The sequence below is a fragment of the Dioscorea cayenensis genome, chromosome 13, assembly GCF_009730915.1.
Source record: "Dioscorea cayenensis subsp. rotundata cultivar TDr96_F1 chromosome 13, TDr96_F1_v2_PseudoChromosome.rev07_lg8_w22 25.fasta, whole genome shotgun sequence".
In the NCBI taxonomy this organism is placed as follows: Eukaryota; Viridiplantae; Streptophyta; class Magnoliopsida; order Dioscoreales; family Dioscoreaceae; genus Dioscorea; species Dioscorea cayenensis.
In genome coordinates this window covers 729,934-752,387 of record NC_052483.1, presented here as the reverse complement: position 1 = coordinate 752,387, position 22,454 = coordinate 729,934, and the positions used below count along the sequence as shown (strand labels likewise).

General features: G+C 35.5%; 3 protein-coding genes across 3 annotated transcripts; 1 reads left to right on the top strand and 2 right to left on the bottom strand.

Moving 5' to 3' along the window:
- Positions 1-343: 343 nt before the first annotated feature.
- LOC120274910 (protein TRANSPARENT TESTA 16-like) lies at positions 344-922 on the bottom strand. The gene is made up of 2 exons (XM_039281450.1): positions 697-922; positions 344-558 (listed from the first exon to the last, which is right to left on the bottom strand). Exons 1-2 carry the CDS (start codon positions 920-922, stop codon positions 344-346), a joined length of 441 nt encoding a protein of 146 aa, XP_039137384.1.
- Positions 923-3,768: 2,846 nt separating this feature from the next.
- Positions 3,769-7,742, top strand: LOC120274760 (probable E3 ubiquitin-protein ligase ARI2). The gene is made up of 7 exons (XM_039281290.1): positions 3,769-4,127; positions 4,437-4,469; positions 4,585-4,867; positions 5,015-5,495; positions 6,109-6,657; positions 6,823-7,016; positions 7,209-7,742. The coding sequence occupies exons 1-7, from the start codon at positions 3,969-3,971 to the stop codon at positions 7,376-7,378; spliced, it is 1,869 nt and encodes a 622-aa protein (XP_039137224.1). The 5' UTR covers positions 3,769-3,968; the 3' UTR covers positions 7,379-7,742.
- A 678-nt stretch (positions 7,743-8,420) lies between these two features.
- LOC120274908 (histone-lysine N-methyltransferase SUVR5-like) lies at positions 8,421-19,322 on the bottom strand. The gene is given in 14 exon segments (XM_039281449.1): positions 8,421-8,775; positions 8,864-8,951; positions 9,105-9,239; positions 9,334-9,439; positions 9,504-9,731; positions 9,856-9,889; positions 10,849-11,183; positions 11,186-13,517; positions 14,122-14,209; positions 14,283-14,361; positions 14,551-14,671; positions 14,775-15,077; positions 17,413-18,460; positions 19,132-19,322. Coding segments are annotated over 13 exon segments (4,923 nt in total). The 5' UTR covers positions 18,379-18,460; positions 19,132-19,322; the 3' UTR covers positions 8,421-8,667.
- Between the last annotated feature and the right edge of the window lie 3,132 nt (positions 19,323-22,454).

Here is a 22,454-nt window from a genome sequence, read left to right as displayed (position 1 = left end):
GTGACGTTATACCCACTCAAATTAAAAAAAGACAGATAATAAGTAATTAAATAAATCTTATTAATGAAGGTGAAAGGATGCATATTACACACTTATAAAAATTTATAAGCTTCATATAGATAACACTAGCATTAATCAGTACTCATGAATATGAAATTTTGTTCCATGCATGAGAATCAGTTCTAATAATTAAAAGCAAACATATTTATGAAGCTATGCGTCCTAAACCAAACAATAACCTATGAAAAGGGGTTCCATATGTCATGTGTGTGTGTAGATATATATATATATATATATATATATAACTAAAACGATCAATATGAAAGAGAGATCAATGAATGAATCAAAGATGGTGAGACGAAGAGCCAGTTGGAGGATCGAGAAGAAGATCAGGAAGAGGAGGAAGGTTGAGAGTTTCATCAGTCATGAGTTCGTTTAACCAATTATTCCAAAACTCATCATCATAATTAATCATCTCCACCTGTCCCAGATGATCATCCATATTCATGCCCACCATGTCCCAGGGCTGCTGCTGCTCTTGTTGTTGCTGCTGCTGCTCTTGTTGTTGTTGTTGTTGTTGTTGTTGTTGTTGTTGTTGTTGTTGTTGATAATGAAGATCAGAAGGTCCGGCATTTGCTATACAGCGATGCATGAGTTCATCAAGGGACGTGTTGGCGGTGAAGCTGTAGAGTTTGCCAGCAGGAGAGAAGGCGAGTGCAGTCACTTGAACACCGCACAGCACGGCGAGTTCATTGGCTTTCTTGAAGAACCCTTTCCGGCGCTTAGAGAAGGTGGCCTGCCGGGCTGTGTCCTTCTCTATTCTTTTTATTGGGACCTTCTGCCGTCCTTGATTTTGCTTCTGCTTCTGCTTCTGCTTCTGCTTCTGCTTCTGGTTCTGTTTCATATCCATCTTTGCCTCCATCATGCCTTCTTCACCTTGCATGCACTCAATGTTTGTTTGCTATGCATGAAAAACAATATATTCCTATGGCTATATATAATGTGTTTAATTATATATATGGCAGGACCTAAACATGTATATTGCTATATAATATATGAAACATAAATGATGGAGAAATTTTTAAGGAAAAAAAAAAGAAGGAAACTTGGAATAAATATATATTTTTGTGATTACAAATTATTGACAAAATTAAGAGATTTTGTTTTTGTTAAGGAAAGTCATCATGAAAGATGAAACCACAATAATAGGCTAGCCTTTTTTATGGTATGAATAGGAGAAATTACTTTAAAGATTTTGAAACTTAAGGCCCAAGTAAAATTATTTTATTTTCATGAATAGTAATCTATCTAAGGATAGAAATATTTGCTTTGGATTACATTTACCATAATAAATTCAAGCACGTCTCTTCCATTGTCCAATTCGGATTTACTACCTTCACTCCTCAAATTATGGCGGCTTCCAAATTGTGTGACATGTATGCACTTTGCCAAATTATTTATTTATTTTTTTGTTTTCTTTTAAAAATGAATAAACCACTACGAGGCAAATTATTTTTAGGATTTAAGTTGTCACTTATTATTATTATTTAAACAGATGAATAAACTAAAAATTTATTAATAAAAATAAAAATGATAAATACGAAACGACAAATAATAATAACGGAATGACTAAACAAAGACTCACACCAAAAGAGAAGATAATCTTTTCATATTACTTTATATATATATTTTTGATAATCATCAATGAGTGAGTCAATAAAAAAATATGAGAAAAATATACTCATTATAATTATGGAAAGTTGTTAATGTACTCTTCTCTTAATTACCAATTAAAAATCCCAACTTAAATACATTAATAATAATAATATATTATTAACCTTAATAAAATGGATGAATAGAAAGAAGAGTGAATTTCGATCTCAATTTTTTTATAAGAATATTCAATTAATTTTTTTCGTCCTAAAAATTATTAAAAAAATAACAATTATTTGTAAAAAAATATAAACAAATATCCAGAACATAGTCATTAAAGCAAGTTACCGTTTATGCACTTAGTAATTGGTTTACAAGAAAAAAAAATCCAAAAATTAAACAAAACGTGGATAAAAGTGGATATTTTTTATCATATGAAACTATGATATAATATATGTGTGTGTATATATATATATACGTATATAAATAAAAGTGGATGAAACATACCTTTGTTAAACGAAGAGATCACGAGCTGGTTATTCTCTAATTAACATAGCACTGAATAAAGCAAAGGACATACTCTTCACCTGCCAAATATTTTTTTTAAAAAATTTACAATAAGTATTTATGTATTTATTTTTGATAAAATGGATAAAAGTACATAGCTTATTAAGCTACAATCCGTATATTTTCTTCTAGTTTTTTTTAATACAAATTTAGATGTTTAACATGTGTTATATATATATATGCTTTCAATGGCCATAATTCAAACTTCACTAAATTTTTATTTTTACAGTGTTTGTTTTAGCTCTATTTTACTCTTGATTTTTTGGAAATCTAGTATTAAAATTCTACCAAAATCCAATCTAGATATTAAGTTCTTGTTATATATATATAAACAGACTTTTAGGTGTTTATTATTATTTTTTTAATTTTAAAAACAAAATTTATTATTTTTATGGTATGCAACAAATTATATTTTTTAAGATACCAAATTTCTATCATCTTTTCTTTTTATATATATATATATATATATATTCATAAAAAGAGGTAGTTGAAACATATTCAAAGATTAATGCTTTAATAAAAAATTTAGGAAGACTATTTTTTTTATCTAAACCAAGTTTAAAAAGAGAATTTTAACTTGAAATAACAGGATTTTGGTGAAATTTAAATTTTGACCGTTAAAATATATATGACATATGTCAAATATCTAATCTTGTATTAAAAAGAAATAGAAAGAAATGTACTGGACTGAGGACGAACCTCAGTACATATATATTAAGTTAAAATAAAAAGCATGAAATTAAAAAAAAGAAAAGTAAGAGAGATTATAAGATAGATGGCATTGGTTGTGAGGAAGAAGAACTAATAAAAATAACTACCAACAACTAAGATAAAGAGACAAGATGAAAGTAGATTGAGATGAAGCTGCTTCCAGGTTGACGTTGTCCAGAATTGGTGATGAGTCTAGCAAGAACCCTGATTGGAGAGTGTTTTTACTAGCAAGAATTCGAGACTATGCTTGACAAATCGGCAAGCTTTAGAAATGTATTATATTTTCTTTTTCAATTCAAAAGTTATAAACACCAAAAACAATATATATGACTTTTTGTTCATGGTTGGACAGCGTTTTACACATGTATAATATGCATAAGGCAAAATGTAATATAGTTAAAGTTCTTAAATTATTATTTTTTTAGGGATGTTTGATTTAAAACCGTTTGAATCATTATCCAATGATTGTTTTGTTTATATAATCACTATATTTTTTAGTGTTTATGATGTGGTACAATATTATAGAGCGTATTTTCGGTATTTTTATGATGATCAAAGTCATCAGATGGTAAATTATATAAAGGGAAGTAAATGCAATTCTTAGAAATTGCCAAATTGGTCCGTTGGGCTGGGCTCTAAATGCACTGGACGCCCAAACAGTGTTTGTAAATATGGCAAAGGAACAAGGATTTTTATGCAAATCCTTCAATATATATATATATATATAAGAAATCGATATATATACATAAATAAATATATATATATATATAAGAATTCGATATATATACATAAATAAATAAGTATATATATATATATATACGAGGAGGTAAAAAAAGAAAAGGAAAGAAAGAGACGAAGAAAGAGTGAGTTCATCGTCTCTACCCAAAGCTTCATCTCTATCGCCTCTTCTTCTTGTTGTCCCGTCGTTCCTTCTCTCCCAAGACTTCCCAGACTCCCTTGGCTACAAGGATCGCAGCCACGATCGAGCTACAAAGCCTCATCCTTTGCTGATTGGATTCCATTAGGCCGATCTAGGGATGGCGGAGGAGGAGGACTACGCCTCGTCCAGCGATATGGAGGAAGAGGACATGTCCGGCTTCTATCTCAGCGATCGAGAGGAAGACGTTCTGGAGGAGACCGTCCTTCAGGGACTCGAATCCCAGCACGAGGAGGATTGCCACTGGTCCGTCTCCTCGGTACGCGCCTTCTCGATCATTTTCTCCCTTTCAATTAATGGTTTCATCTTTACGAATGAGTTTGGTGTTGATTTCTTTTTTTGTTTTCATGATTAACTGTTTTCTCGATGGATTGATCATCTATAATCTCAAATAATTGCCCTATCAGACAAGATAAAAATAAAATCTCGTTTTTTATTTCTTTGTCAATATGATCACTTGTGCTCGGTTGTTCATCTCTGATGTTGAAAAGTTCTATAATTTCTACAATTTCTGTGTTAATCGGCGGGAGAACTCTAGCATTTGACCTGGCACATGAATTTTTTTCAGGTTATCACGAAAGAGTCTCTTTTGGCTGCACAGGTGATCTTTTCCAATGGTTTTATTTTTAAATTTTGTTTTGAGAAATTGGGGGAAATCGTTTAATTGTGCTACTTCTGAGTTTTGTATTTAAATTGGTACTGGTTGAGTTGTATAGAAAGAGGATTTGAGAAAGGTGATGGAGTTGTTGGCTCTTAGCGAGCAGCATGCCCGAACTCTCCTAATTTATTATCGTTGGGATGTGGAGAGGATATTTGAGTTGTTGGAGCAGAGGGGGAAAGAGAAATTGTTTTCAGAGGCTGGAGTGACTATCATTGACAAGAGTAATGTCATTGGCTTGTTAAATTCATCGCAGACAGTAAACTGTAGTATCTGTTTTGAGGATGTTACACAAAATTCAGTGACAGAGATGGATTGTGGGCACTCCTATTGTAACGATTGTAAGTTTCGATTTTGTCCATTTTACAGCTTTCCAGCTCTAAATATTATGACACATAGTATATTTTCTTGGCAAACTTGAGCCTTGTCATTCTTATCACCATTTGTGTATATGTGGTTCTGCTTATGTTAGTTCACTTTACGTTCAGGTTGGACAGAACATTTTATTGTCAAAATAAATGATGGGCAAAGTCGCCGAATTAGATGCATGGCTCCCAAATGCACTGCTGTTTGCGATGAAGCCATTGTCCGAACTCTAGTCAGTGCTAGACATCCAGATATTGCAGATCGCTTTGACCGGTTTCTTCTTGAATCATATATTGAGGACAACAATAAAGTCAAATGGTGCCCCAGCATACCGCATTGTGGAAATGCAATACGTGTCGAGGGTGATATTTGTTGTGAGGTGGAATGTACATGTGGCATTCAATTTTGTTTCAGTTGCTTATCCGAAGCACACTCACCTTGTTCATGCCAGATGTGGGAGCTTTGGACAAGAAAATGTCAGGATGAGTCTGAAACAGTAAATTGGATGACAGTTAACACAAAGCCATGCCCCAAGTGTCACAAGCCTGTTGAAAAGAATGGTGGTTGCAATCTAGTCGCATGTATATGTGGACAAGCTTTTTGGTGAGTATTCTTGAATCTTTGAGACTTTTTTGTCGGTTAGAACTATAGATGCTGTTGCGGTTTTGTTTACTTGGAGGATTTGTGGGTTACTGGATGCTGTTTGTCATATATACTTCTTTCTTGATCAGTTGTTGTCATGATTTTCCTATTTTTGTCGTGTTCATTTTCTTGAAAAGCTGTTCATCTTAGTGGTCTGCAAACTAAGGAAAAATTTTCACTTGGAATTCCTGCACGAAGCTGCTTGCAATGATCCCAGCGATATTTTCTGTTTGTGCTCAATGACACCATCCATACTTGATGTTATTGACACTAAATGTACTTCTTTCTTTTTTGCATTCCTGCACCTTTTTCTTTTGGGAGTTGGTGGCCAGACTTATGTTGAGTGATCAAAAAGCTCTACGGCACCCACTTCACTGATCCTTCACTTCAATTGCTTTCTAAATTTTTAACCGTGGTAGAAAAAAAGGTTCCGTCACTTGAATTCAATTATGATGTGGATTCACTGTTTTAGCTATCAGTGGCTATTCTTAAATTGTTTATATTTTTGTTTACCTTCAGTATGCCTAGCATAACTAGTAAGATCAATTACTTAAATTTTATTTCCACCATGCAGTTGGTTATGTGGCGGTGCTACTGGACGAGACCATACCTGGTCGAGCATTGCTGGACACAGTTGTGGACGCTTCAAAGAGGATATTGCTAAGAGGACAGAACGGGCTAGGCGTGATCTCTATCGATATATGCATTATCACAACCGATACAAGGCCCATACAGATTCTCTTAACCAAGAAAGCAATCTCAAGGAAAGTATCCAGGAAAAAATAGCTGTATCAGAAAGTAAGCAATCCAAAATTAAAGATTATAGTTGGGTGATGAATGGGTTGAACCGGCTCTTCAGATCAAGGCGTGTGCTCTCTTATTCATATCCATTCGCATTTTACATGTTTGGTGATGAGCTCTTCAAGGATGAGATGACACCTCAAGAAAGGGATATGAAGCAAAACCTATTTGAGGACCAGCAACAACAGTTAGAGGCCAATGTAGAGAAACTTTCCATGTTTTTAGAGAAGGAGTTTCAGACTTTCAGTGACGATGAGGTATTGGACACAATGAGTCATGTGATTAATTTGTCCAACGTTGTTGATAAACTATGCAAGCAAATGTGAGTTCTATCTCTCACTCTTTTCTTTTCTGTTCCTTCTTTCTTACTTTTGTTTGAGTGAAAGGATCATCAATAATGGGTACAAGTCAACCCTAATAAGAAGTCGGTGTTTCTTTCATCTATAACTTTGTTGGTATCATTGGTTGTGAAAATATTATTCTGCAGGTACCAATGCATTGAGAATGAACTACTTTATCCTCTCCAACGTGCAACCCACAATATTGCCCCATACAAATCAAAAGGCCTCGAGAGAGCGACTGAACTCTCCGTTTGCTGGGATTCTGATCAAAGTCTTAGGAGCACGAAAAACAATAATGAAGGGAGCTGTGCAAGATGGGATTTGGCTGTGAATGGAATCGGTACTAAAATTATCACACCACTATTTGATCTTCCACCTTCCATTTCTTTTTGTTTTCCTCTCCAAGTCCTTATCAAAAAACATACATCTAACACATTCTTTTCTCTTGCAATTTTTTTTAATTTTAAAATTTGATGCGACTAAGAACATGACTCTAAATTGCTGACACAAACAATGTCAACATGTTAAATAGGAACAACTGGAACAGGCAGGCATTCCGGTAGTCAATTTCCTGGCTCTTCTAGTTCTGATGAGAGTGGATGCTCGTCCACACGGAAAAGGCCTAGAAGAGATGTTGCTGGAGCTGCTGCACCTTTTGATCTCAACATGCCACCTGAAGTGATTGACAACAGCCGATATTAGTCACAGCATTTGCAACTGTACAGCTTTGACTTGGACCAGTAATGGCTACTGAGCGAATGAGCTTTCCTGGTGTTTCTAAGTTGTCATTCTCCTCTGAAAGTGCGCCATCAAGATTTTAGTAGATAGTTTGGGGGAAAATGATATGCTCATTGAGTAGTCACTTTCATTTTTGTATATGATGTGCTAAAAGAATCTGTGCATAATTTTTAGAGTATGTTCAGGCCTGTTGGACCTATCACCAACCCTGTTGAGTTCTGTGCCTTCCACTCTGGAAGAGTACTTGCGGGTTGTGGCTTTTATGGCATCCGAGCTAACGATACCATAATTTATGAGAATAAATACTGATGGTTTGTTATGGTTATCACTGTTTTGTTTGTCAAGGCTTCAAAGACAAAGAAAGGTCTATTTCTTATTATACACTAATTCATCCAGCAATGGAGCATTAGCATTCTGCGTGTTCTGTGTCTAAGGCTGTAATAATAATGGATGTATAAAACGTGCTGGCAATATCTGCATATTGCTTCACTACTCTGTAGTGTAACCGTGATCAGTTAGTTGTGTAATGGCCACCACCTTCTGATTCTATGCCAAAGAACTAAATTGGTAACTAGATTGTTAGAAACTTTTCTCTTGGTGATTGACATTCATGTTTTTTTGACTCTTTCGAGGTTTCATTCGCCTTATTAGCCTTCATAATTGACTTTGGCAATTTTGTACCATAAGGATTGGCTCACTTTCTAGTTTCTTCAGACAATTTTTACTATATTCGCATTATCTTTGAACAAAGGTACATTACTCCCAAGGCAACAACATCCTTGGACTATTCTGAAAACGTGTTCTGCTCACCTGGGAAGAGCACAATAAAATGTTTCAACTAGATTTTTCCATATTGGGGTGGGGTACTTTGTCGTTTTCATGACAAACTTCGCCATTTTTCAACAACAGATATAAATCTAAAAAGATTATTATATTAAAATTGAGCATCTGTTTACAAGTCAAAGTTGTCAGCTTTCACCAGGACAATCATGCGCCTTCTTTTTCGTCGGACACAAAGGCCACCAGTTTGAAGGCCTCTAGACAATAATTGAATCATTATGAACACAAACTAAAGGCTGCTGTAACTTTGTCAATCCCCTGAGGTTGATATATGGACACAGATCCTTGAATAGATCTGGATTAGGATCACCCTTTTTCGGAACAATGGTTCCCCAATCTCTAGGAACAGCAACTTATCAAAGTCAATCTCTTCAGGAACAATATATATACTTCAGCCGATGACAATGAAAAATTTAATTTAGACGACCCCTGCAGTTCGATGCTCCACAGAGGCATGGGCATCCGTCTCCTGGCAGCAACTTGTATCGATAGTCATAAGCAAGTTCTTCACCAATGGAAATCTGCAAACCAACCAATGAGATTCAAAAAGTCATTATGATTTCCAAAGTTTACAAGCAAAAGCACAAAAATGATGAGCAATGTTCATACATCCCGACTTGCATAGAAACCAATATGAGCAAGTTGACAATCCATGCTCTCCACTAGCACCAAATAATTCACAAGGTTTGGAGAACAGCTGCCACAGACATTAATAACACAATAAAAGGATTAAGATTTCCAATATGATGAAAATTTTAGAATCAAAGGAGCTAATAAATGATTTCCAAAAAACACAGGCTTCTGCAACAAGTGTGGAGTAAACCAAAAGCATGAAGATAATGCATACTACCTGTGATTAATAAACCGTGAAACATTCCCATAATGTGTGGCGTCAATCACATAAGGCACCATTCCACTCAAGCCATTTGCCTCATCAATGTGAGCATCAATATCATATAAGTAGCTGCATCCCTCAATATCATACCTGAATGAATGAAAAAGTGAAGAAATCAATAATGTTCTTTGAAAACACAAAATGAGGTACAATTAGAATTTAAGATAGTCGCCAAATGTGGAACCTCTGTCCCCTCTTGTTTGCCTCTACATCACTCAGAACTTCCCCAATGTATTCACAAACAAATGCACCGCGATGTATAGTTTCTCCAGCTCTGACAGCCCAGCCCTGCAAGCATAGAGCAGAAAATTAGAACAAAGCTTCACAAGAAAGGGGAGAGCAAAATAATTCACCTTTTTTTCTGTTCTAAAAACTTCAAGCTTAACTTGGACCCCTTTTTGAAGGATCCTGTTACAACATGAGGAGTCGCATTTACACATGGAGTTGCACTCATAAACAAGATAGCCCTCCTGCAAAAATTAACCAAGTGAATATGAAAACTACTGGGAAAAAAAAAACAAGCAAGAGCTTTTGGTGTTTCTGAAGCTAAGCCAGAACTTTCTATTGATGATAGACAATCAACTCATGCCTCGATCTCCTTGAATATCTTTCCATGACAATCAATCATGCGCAGACACACTACACATTCTTTAATAGTTTCAATGTGTTATTTGACAAAAGAATTTTCTGTCAGAATTCAACTTACTATAGGTTTTTAACACATCAGTGTTGACATCAACCTACATCAGGATTTGTCAAGAAAGCATATTTGAATAAATATTAAACACAGCAGGCCCAAAACACCACCTTTGTTAAACACATTTCAAAACCCTGAGAATCAAGGACAGGCAGATTCGCAAATTAGAATGTGTCAACATTATGTTTTCAATTGTTAGAGCCATATGTAACTACCATGAGACATGTTCCCTCCCAATCGTAGAGCAATCATAGAAGTTGAACATGAGGGTGAAGGCGGAATTTATAAGAAAAATGACAGCAATTTCAATTTTATAAATTTGTGAGGGCAGAAATTTATCATTGCACGCCTCTTGTAAACAAATTAAGTGTAATTCAAACCAGGTTCAAGTCCAAATAATTAACTACCAAAAAAAAGGGACTTCCTAGAATGTGGCCAACTCGACATCTTCTGAACATGTATGCCTATGTACAAGTGGGCCCACAATTTTTGAAGAAAAATTACAAAAAAATAGAATGGAGAATTTTACCTCCAAAAATTATTCTACCCTTTTTCGTCATATGGGAATCTACCATGCATTGGCTCACCCTGAATATCCATAGCATTTTCAAAATCATTCTCGAAGAGATAGACATGGTCACAATTTTCTGGGTAGCACTTGGGAGCCTATGCAAGCGCATCCTAGCTGTGAATTCTGCACAAGTAAATTAAGAAAAAAAAAATATTACCATGCAGGGAAAAATGCATTGGATTATTGAATTAAAAATGTGCAATTGATTTTAAGAAAAAGGATTGATCCCAACCAGTTGTGCATTGGTCAAGTACAACTAGAGATACAGATTTAGCAGTAATGCCCAAGGAGAAATGTACCTCTATATCAAGACCAAGGGATGAGTCTATAACCCTCTTTGTAACATAAGCAAAAACCTTCCCATGGCATATCTAAGCCAGGCTCTTCATTATGAAAAAATTCTCAAGACCCTCATCTATTACACAACGTACTGGAACAGGCTCCTTTCCAAAGCTCAAATCCTCACACAAAAAATTTTTGGGTTTTTGAACTGGTTTCAAAATGAACTGCTTTGAATCAAGAACATAATGGCATTCATCCATCTCCCACTCAGCAATATTCACCAACTCCATATGACTAGAAGATTTGATGAATGGACCAGTAGCAGGCTTGAGAGGGGGTAAAGAATGAGGCAGTGTAAGAGGTCTACATCCTTTGGGACAAATAAACCCCTCTAGGTGCCAATCTACTGGAGTATTCAGTTCACTACAAAGTTTAGCTGCCTTCAAGCAAAGATTTTCTGGCAGCAAACCATACTTAATTTCAGTGCAGCGCTGAGGCTAGTCCTGCAGCAAGCAGTGCGAGCAGTAGAAAGAATCTCAAGGTTACTAGGCCGAGGCTTTGTTTTCTGGATCTCAGAAAATAAGGTCAATGCAACATCTGAGCAATGAGAGTCTAGCAGCCTTCCAAGACTAGCTGTTTCAGATGCTTGAGTTTGTAACCTTGCCCTTGCAGCTATGACTGAGTTAGAAGACTCAAACTGCTTTTGTGTGCCCAAGTTACTGCGATTCTTAATTCTAAAAGCCGCATCAAAACTTCGCTTGAGTCTAGGATAGCAGTGCCTACCTCGTCTGAGATGATTATTTCCCCTCTTCGATGTAAAGTGGCTCATATGAGCTACTTGATGGTGACGGCCAAGATCTGGTAGAAGATCAAACTTCAAGCCACAGAATCTGCAAACAAATCTTTGGGAGCCCTCATCTTTCTCGAAGGCACTCTTGTCCTGGCAGACCTTATTGCACAGCTCAGAATCAGGTTGATCAGCTTCAGTCACGACCCTACATTGCTGTTGACTGAGATCTTGCTGACAGAGCTCTGAAGAATGGAAAGAGAGAACATGCTGCCATAACTGATCTGAACTTGGAAAATGGCTATTGCATGACATACACCGAAGCAGGACAGAATGTCCAAGGAATTGCATCCCATGTTTCTCTTTCACATGAGTTTCAAAAACTTTTCTGTTTGTGAAGGAGTTCATGCAAATTGAACAAAGCAAACCCTCTAAAAAAAGCCACCGCAATTCTTTTTTATGGATCTCAGTCCAATGTAAACTCAGTTTTTGATTGTCAGAGAATTTCTCAGTACAAATTTTGCACCTTACAGTCGTCTCAGACTGATCACCATCATGAACTAGAAGGTCATGCACTATAGCTTTGGAAGAAGGTACTTGGTTAACCTTGTCTGCACCAAACCCCCAAATCCTAGTTATTTTTTCCGTCTCACTTGACACCAGCTTCAATAAATACTCCCCTACATGTTGATCAACAGAAGCTTCTGATAATACCCATCCCATGCTGTCATCCTTAGGAACTGCCTTTTGGTGGGATAGATTGCTTTTCATGAACCCATATAGAAGTTCACATGCTTGATGTAGGTATAGTTTTTGTTTCCTTGAAGAGCAATTCCTGAAAAGATCAAGAAATACGTCTTTCGATACCAGTCGACTCTTCCCATTCCTTGCACGTTTGAGAAATTTTGGGAGATGTTTTTCACAATACAAGGTGTGTCTCTTAGCAACCTCCAGGCACTGTTCACCATTAATGCGGCCATAATGTCCAATGCACAGTGGTAAATCAAGACTAGTGGCACTTGCAGTAGAAGGTAAAGCACTGCTTAGTTCAGATTTCTTCATTAAACAATTTCTCTCATCCAAGGTTTCTTCCACCATTACTGGGATCAGGTTCTCTTGCAAAGAAGTTTGTGCCTCACCAGCCCAACCGAAATTTTTCTCAGAAATAGTGACCGGACTTGGAAGGTGTTCCAGGGCAGTGCTATGATCATGCTTTCTCTTGAGCTCATTAACACAGGAATATGAGAGATCATTAACAACCATGGGATCATTAATTTCCTGGCTACGGTGTTTCTTGCAAAATGCTGAACCATATCGGGCTCGATGCTTGCATTTGTTGCCATTAGTTGTTGTACCTTCACACATTGGTGCTTCCAAAGGAGTGTTATGTTCTTCCTGATTAGGCTTTCCCACAGAACGAGAATTCAAATGCACACAACAGAAGATATCACCATCATTTGCCCACCGTCCACACTGTCTTCCCTTGGCTTCTATAAAGGCTGAACATTGCCTATATTTCATCGCATCAGGACTATGATGTGAATTTACCATGGCAGTCTTGTTGCATGCCCCACTTGCAAATGAACCCTGTGCAAATTGGATGCTTTCATCTTCAACACCGATCTCATTAAAAGTGTCACTCATTGTGCTAGAACCTTCTACAGCAGCCAGACCAGGAATTACATTATCCTGGGCGGCACCTGTTGGAACATATTTTACAATGCCCTGACAATTGGAATGCCCAGAATCAGCATCCAACTTGGTGGGCTCAGATAATAAACTTGCAGAAACAGATTTATCAGCTTGTTGTACTTCAAGCTTAGGACGCTTCCTACTAATTTGAATTCCCATAGTTAAAGAACTGTCATCATTCTTCCGCTCTGTGTCCAATTTACCAGCTCTTGGGTATGCAGTGGAGAAGAATTTCATGACCTCCTGCTTCCAAGTTTTCCACTCAGGGCCTATATCTGGTTGAACAGGGGCATTCCGAAGCTCCTCCACCTCATTCCACAAAACAGAATCGAATAACTCCTGGTTTAGGCAAGGAAATTTACATTCATTCATGAAGTTCAATAGGTAACTCAAAATACACACACACACACACACACACACACACATATCGATTTCTAGGGGAAAAAAAAGTGTCAAAAGCAGAATAAAGAAGAGGAAAACTTTAGATCACATCATTGACCAAACAGAGTTCTACAATGAAATGGCATATTATCAAAAAAACAATCAGCCATACCATCTAATGGGGTGAAGCGATGCTAAATGTCAAATATAAGTGCTTTGTTTCCAATGGAGGGTGGTCCAATAATTGAAGAAATTCAGTTCAGAAGTTAATTATTTGAACCATTCATTTGCTAGCATTTATTTTAGCAACATTTTATAAAATAATTGCTAGTTAAAGGATACATAATGTTTATTTATAAGCATTTCACAAGATACATCAAAGTAAACAGCTTGAATTTTCAGTTAGCAGCATCCAGTTTTATATTGACCCAATAGGATTAGGGCCCCCTAAAGTCATAATATGATGATGTCGCAGCCATACAAATTAAAGAGAATAAATTAATGACAGTTAACAAACCAATTCCCTTCAACATAATTATGTTCCAAAAGAAAAGGTAGGCACCTCTGTTAGTATTTCAACAGTCTCTGCACTGTGTACACTCTGACATCTTTGTGCCCATGAGTTAAAAGAGGCATTCAACCAAAGCTGGCTTTACATAACTCGGAGTATCATCTGCAGGTAAGACAAGAAAATCGTTACCTCAATCAACAAAAAATTATTACCAGAAATCAAAGCAGTGAAGGCCAGAAATAGCAACAAAAGTTGAAGTTGACCAGGCATACAATAAACTATACAAATATGCTGCCAAATTAAAGCCATAAGATACAAACTAGCTCGATGCATAAAAAAAGCTCTCCATATGCAATGCCAATAAGGCAAAACATTTCAAAACAGATAGTAAAAGAATTTTCAAGAGCTTGAATAGTGAATCTGAAATTTGCAGAAGAATTAAAAACATGAATGGCACATTTTCTAGCCACCATTAAGAACAGAAGTATACAGTTTGAAGCTTCAATAGCATCCTTCCAAGATCAGAATAATCTCTGGTGCGAGATGCTTCCACTGCAAATTCCTTCCATGTTGTAGCTTTCCGAGCATGCTCAACTACAGCCTATGAGAATTTAATCAAAGTAGCTTAAGAATAATTAGCTCAAGGATGGGAATAGTGAAAAAGTAGGACAATGGTAACATCTTCAAAGCAAATAGCAAGAGACCTCTGTATGTAGCCGGTCATTGATATTTAGCATCGCAACAGCAAGTTTTTGCATGATATAACGGCGTGGAACAGTCAAGTCTTTAACCAACTTCCTCCATTTACGATGAGTACCATAAACAAGAGGTTCTGGCAACTCATCAATTGAACGAACAAGTAGCATATCTGCCCAAGAATATGTCCTGGTACGAGGAAAGAAAATTGCAAAGTAATTTTTCCTCTCATGAGTAGGCTTTGCCCTCAAAGTTGGTAAAGGACAGTCAACCCTTGGACATAGGATTCCGGTTTGCCATTTCCCTCTCCACTACACTTGAGGAAAAAGGAAGAGAAATTAGATTGAAAATACACAAATGAATATCCAAGTTCACACAACAACAATGAATTGAGAGAATTATGAAAGCAAACAAAATTCTACTCATGAGACAAGCAAAAATAGTGGAATAAAATGATAATAGATGAAGTGTATATTTAATTGCAAACGCTTAAGAATGAAAATAGGGAACTTAAAGTAATGGATATTTGATTTTCATAATGCAAAAATTTAATGAATTCAATTAATACATACTCTTCAAGTTTTAATAACTGCACATCCTGAAGAGTATTGTGCTCAAGTACAACATCTCACACTGCATTCTGCATAAGGGAGCGGTTGGTTGCATTGACTCATGATAAGTAATGCAAGGGGAGCCATTTCTGCTACTTTAGTTGTTTGGTACGCTGGAATTGAATTTGGATGTTGATGAAATCCACAAAAGGTGAAACTCTAAAAAGTGAGATTTCTGAAATTTTTGCCTACTAGTTTACATTTCAGGTGGAAATGGCTATGAGTAAGCGCCACTTTCAGAAACTTTCATCTAGCCAAACCACAGCATAAATTGCTACTGATAATTCCACATCCCCTTAATATAACAATGTTTTCTCAGTAAGATATACCATAACTGCATAAATGAAGTAGAAAATACACCCAGAACTTTGCAATTCTCTACATGATTGTGGGTTATAAAGAAATGTAGTACAAAGGATCTTAATCAAATTCAGGAGATATGGGAAGCACCTGGATAGCAGAATTCCTACAGGATGTCTAAATTTTATTCGTATTGACAAAGGCAAGTTTAATACATCATGTTGCTGTTTGTTAATAAGCAAATAAATTTCTTCCACGCATGATCCTACATTAACCCCTTCCCCTTCTAAAGTCTTTCTGGATAGGATCATTTTAAATTACCTCTATCTTTCTCTATCTTTTAAAATCCATAATAAAAAAAATTTTACTTATCTTTTTCTATTTATTTTTCCACAGCTTTCTAAAATTTTTAATCCTTAGCAATTTTTGTTAATTTTAACGATTTTAGGAATTTTATTTCATTTTATATTTTATGATAATTTAAATACCATGCCAGCAGTTCTATTTCTCTAAAAACAACAGGTGATAATGTAATTAAAGCGTCCATGCATATAAAAAATGTATGTACATACTTATACTTGCACACGGATATACATGTACATACACAGAGACATGGATATATATGCACATACAATATACACATATACATGTATACACACATGTACGTCCATACATGTTTATATACATACACTATAACTTTGATAATTGGGTACTCCACAGCCGTAATTGTGTCCTGGCAATGCTGGTTGAAGGTGCAACTAATAGAAAATAGTTGACGCGTTTGAAGGACAAAAACTCACCGCCCAGTTATGACAAATAAAATTAACCAAATTGGACTTTACTAAATATGCACTTCAAATGTAACACAAAAATATGTTCAAAGGGCCATGATGGCAAAGAGCTAAGGAAAAAAAAGCATTCAAAGAATACCCAACTGGTGTCTTGAACAGAGAAAAATAGGTATGTGCCAATTTTGAACATCCCATGAGAAAATAATGGCCAAATTACAACCCTAATAAATTCAACCATGACTTACCCACACTCTAGAGAAAAGGTTCGTTAATTCAAAGGCTTCAGGAGGAGGATGATAATAAATATAAATATAAGTCACCAACAAACTCAAAGGTTAAAAAGGAATATAGAATGACTTAATTGAAATTGTTAAAACAATTATTGAATAAGTGTGTAGTGATTCTACCTCACTGAGTAACCATGACAAAAACAAGTTCTACACAAAACAAGCACTGGGAAATGAAAACATGAAAGAGCATATCCAAAGTTGGAGGCAGCCAATAGAACCACCCACCACACAGTCAGATCCATCTAATTAGTGGAAACCAAGCATTGCAAAGAAAACAGCGTGGACACATAAACATCCATAGTCATTCATGATAACAAAACGACAATTAAAGTGATTAGAGCAATCCAGGGTTCATAAATGCCAATTGGTAACATGTCAAAGTTACTGCAACACTAGGATGACGCAAAAGTGCATTAGATATCTACGTGTTTGATATAGTCAAACATGATGTGGTGGTACAAGACAGATGGTAATATGCAACTTAAACCAAGTCTGTTAAAGGAGTATACCTTAGAAAGTATCTTTGTTCCAGAGATAACCAATAAAATTAATGTTTACTAGAGTTAATGATACAACTTAAATGTAAAGTATCTCTGGTCATGCTACAACTTAAATGTAAAGTTAATGTTTACTAGAGTACAGAACTATGCTTACCTTCACCCAGAGTGCGACAGGTTGTTCTTCAGCAGGAAATTCCACTCCTGAAGGGCCAATTTCTCCCACTAGATTGTTATCTTGGACCTTGTCACCCACCTTTTCCTTTGAAAGGTGATAGTCCTTGCTGGAAGTGAAAGATTTACAATCTTGACACTGCAAAGATAAAATGCCTTGTTCATAATCAATTGAACTGGCAAGATCTGATGGCTCACATACAGTAGTATTCTGGTCCTCTTCCTCCCTACAAGAATCAGAAGTAGCACTTCTGAGGAGGTCCATGTCACTGGATACCTGAGAACCATCCTTGTTTTCATTTGTCTGATTTACTCTGTCCCCCACTAAATGTACCACATAGTTGCAAGCTCCACAAATACCACTCGCTACCTCCAGTCCTTGTTCTCGTCCAGTGTAGCTGTGGTCTAAATTGTTTTGTGAAACACAAACGGGGGCCAATTCTTCCCCCTTGAGTTGTTCAGATTTGTCTGTATTGCTTTCATTTTTAAGGGAGATGGCTTCTTCCTCCATGCTACCATTTGAAAGATCACAAACCTCCTGGTAAAAGGAATTATTTTTTATGAAGTTAGTATTTCCCTCAGTGCTTTTATTTAATCTTTCATCTCCTTGTGATAGTTTACAACATTTAACTTTCGACAAGGGGTTCACAGCAGCAAGGAAGCCATTTACATTTACAGAGTTTCCTTGAGCACAGTCAAGTTTGGTCAGAGTGTCCACATTCCCATTAGAATCATTTGGTTGGTCAACATCACAAGCTCTCCGTTGATAATAATCGTCAGGTACAATCTGTTTCCTGTCATGAATAGTGAATGCTAGTTTGTCAACAGCTCTTTGCTGTGGATGCTCTACTTGCAGCATCATGTGTTCTTCAACAACATCATCCATTGGCTTTACTCCTGGATTCTGCTCCCCAATATATTGAACTTCTGACAAAGAGAGCACTGACATGATTATCCACTGATGATCCAAATGCCATAAAATGCCACAGCTTTTCTGAAATCCCCGGCCCTCATCAACCTAGATCATCAATCTGTGTGATGAAATAAATTAACTGATTAAAAACTAAATACACAGAAACGATGCAACTTAGATGTTAATGTCCTTTATGTTCACAAGGACCTGAATTTGTTCAGCGAAAACAAACTTAGCATGCTGGTATAAATTACAGTTTCATGTACTTCTCCATTGAAGTTTACTAACCACGACAACATTGGGTTATCCAAAAATGAAGAAGAAAAAAAAAAGCCCCCTTTTTACCAGTATGTCTCATTGATGTGCTGATGATATATATAGTCAACATTAACAAATGTGAAAAAGAAAGACCACATTTTTACTGCAGCACACTGAATATAGATACATATAATACATAAGCCACGGGCAGCAGTCGGCATTACCGATCAAGGAATCAAATGAAAGCTGAAAACTCACTAAACAAAGAAAACAACGCACCCGCCCGAATTCAAATTCAAAGGCAATGAGAACCAAACATTAAATAATAATTAACTCCGGAGTTTATGTTTATCACAAGAGAGAAACGAGAGAAGAAAAGAAATAAACCTTGCATTCAAATCGAAAGGAGAAGAAGAGACACTGTATTTATTCAACCAGAGTAAAAAGCCAGCAAAAAGCGCGGTAAGAAGGAAATCATGGCAGACCATGTCTAGTAGATCGAATTGGGAGACGAGTAATCTTGTCATGTACCTGTAATGCCGATCTCCTCCTGCAACAACCACCATAGTCGTGATGGGCTTGCAAATTGGGGGAACAGCGACGCAAAGGACTCGATTTTAGGAGGGGGAGAAAGGAGTAGTTTGGACGAATTAGGGTTAGGGATCAGGAAGGGGTTTTGATGCTGCTTTCAGTTTGACAATCTATGTCTATCGATTTTATCAGTCGGCCCCCTCCTTCCGTCTCTCATTAATTAATGGACTTTTTATATTCCTAAATGCGCCCAAGGTTTTTTTTTTCTTTTTTTTTTCTTTTTTTCCTCGCTCGCACCCATGTCATGTTTACGCGCATACTTCCGACTTCTTTTCTGCATCTCAGCCATTGGATTCTCTTGGGATGTGTTATTAGTCTGATCTAAGTCCTCTCACAAATCCCAGCCATCATATTGTACCGACTGAGCATTGATTTCATCAGAATTGACTCTTGGGTTGGGGAATTAATAACGCATCCTCTGTATTTTAATTTTAATCTTCACGGTTAATATAATATAGTAATATATATATATGGACGGTTTTGTCATTTGACTGGTTCAGTGGTTTGCCACTTCATTGGAATATTTATTTAAATAAATCTTAATTTTTTAATTAAATATACAAATATTTCTTTTTATTTTTTAATTTTTGTGAATATTTCCTAATATATATAATTGAATATATATATATATATAATTGCAAAGAAATGAGAATTCTTATATACCTGAATTTGAAGATAATACAAAAAAAAAAATGGTTTTGTCATAGATTCATCTAAAATAAAATTATGAAGATCGCTTTTCAAATTTACGCTGAATAAAATATTTAAACCAATGAATAATTTAAATCTATAAATTATTAATTTTAAATCAGTCATTTAACTCACTGATTGCGGTTGATCCACGAAAGTAGACAAGGGATAGTACAACAATAATTTTAAAATTTATTTGATTTATAAGTAAAGTATAATTATAAAATAAATAAGTGATAAGAAAATACATCTTTGATAGTTTTTTTTACCATCATCGATCATTAGAATAATACAAAAAATATTATGGTAATTTTATTTTATTTTTAATGTTATCCAAATATGAAATAACATAAGTATTTGCATTATACTTCACTTATTTATGTTATGTTATACTATTTATATTGTACTTATGTGTGAATCAGATTAACCCTAAAAATACTTAGCGAATGGATATTTATTTAATAACTTAAAATAAATATTATGAAACAGTATTTTTGATGACCATGTTGAAACGCTTGGTTAATGCCACTCAAAGAATCAAATAAAACCAAATTTCTAATAGATATTTTTATATACATTTTCTTTTTTTTTTAATGAAATATAGTTTATTCATTTTATCAAAAAGAAATTATAGTTTTGATTACTGTAATAACTAAATTATTAGTTAAATATATTTTTATTTTTATGATAAGGGGATAAACCATTCAAAATATTTTGCATTTTTCAAAAATATATATTTTTTAAAACAATTCTGGCTTTTACAAAATGCCATAAGTGTTGTCAAAATTGTAAGTTACCACTATTAGTCTTTTTGCAATAGACTAATGTCACTGTACTAAACTGTTTGGCTTTAAAAATGAATTCTTTACTATAAAATAATAATTTTATTATATTTTTTTATTGAAACAAAAAGGTTTTTTAAAATAACTTGAATTTAAAAACTTAAATTGGCACGAGAAATTGCTCATAAATCTTCTAACCAATGAATTTCTTTTGGAGAAGCTAATAAAATAACTAAGTGCATCATAGGAACTACAACAATACGTCGTTGTCATATTCTGGGAAGTGGTCTAGAAGTGCTTACTACTACACCACATTTATTAGGAAACTGAATAAAAACAATAGTTTTGTTAGGATTTTTTATACAAATATTTGGTCAGTTTAGTAAATGAAAATATTATACTAATTATCCCCACAACAGTCCCCACAACAGACAAATGGTAAGTATGTATGTGTGTGAGTGGGTATTATCAAATATATATCCATATACATTATACTTAAAAAAAATTCTATTTAAAAGGTTCACATTTTTGCCACAACCACTTGATTCGAGTGGTTGGTATCATTAAAAATAAGGCTCTTACATGCGGAGTGGTAAGAGTTTGAATTCCCGCTAAAAGAAGTAACTCGCAATTTACACTTACCCATCATAGAGATTTTCGTTTGTCGCCCTTTAAAAAAAAATCACATTTTATATATAAAAGAAACTCTAAGTTAGGATAAAGATGGTAAAAAACCATATTATATAATGATATATATTTTAATTTTCAAATAAAGGCATCATTTAAGTATATATGTGTATTTTTGTAGGAATGCGTGGATTTTATTGGCTAGAGTGAGATTGCATAGATGAGTTGCATAGTTTGTGTTGGATGCTATGAAGCATCCATTTGATTTTGATGATGCTCTGTGTGCCTCCACTAGAGTTCTTTCTTCGAAGAAGCATGCCCAAAAAACTCTCATAAGATGAGTTCTCATGCATTTCCCGTCCTTTAAGGACCCATGTTAGTGTTGAATCTGAGCTTTAGACGTGGTTTAATTGAAATGAGTTGGTGGAAGTATCCCCTCTGATAACTATCCCCATGGTGTCTCCTCTACTGTCATGCTCTTTAACATTCTACACCCCTACACTCTGCTTTATGGCAGAGCTCTGAAGAGTGGGACTTCTCCATATCCTTCTCTTGTCTTTTCCAATCGAAGCATAAACAAGAAAGTTAAGACCAAACGAAAAGTCCACAATGCTTATTTGATGAACTCCACTATGAACTCGAAAATTGAATGGTCATCAACACCCGTGTTCTTTGTTAGAGTTGAAAAATCTTGCTTGCTTTGTCCCAAATTGTGACCATAGTACACCCATGCTTGGGGTGTTTATCCACTTGTCCTAAAGATTGACTGTGCATGAATCAAAAGTGAAGATCCGAACTCTTGAAATTACTAGTAGCTTGGAATACATGAGTCCTTGAGCAGGAGAGCTAGGAGATGTAGGAGAGCGTTCACCAACGGTTCACTTTCAAGAAGCATACCTACACTCATAAAATCGATGCCCCATATGTGAAATATCTCATAGCCTATTCAAAAGCAAAACTACTACAGTTACTGATATACTATAAATAAATAGTTTTGTGTAGAACTATGAAAGGTGCACTAGCGGAGTAGCAGGTCTATCTTTCAAAGATGGGCATGAGCACTACTCTTGCTCATTTTCAAGAAGTGGACTGTGTGGCCATTAAAACCTCATAAAAAGTTAAGTGAGAAACCACACATTTTGATGATGTTTATAATTGGTATTA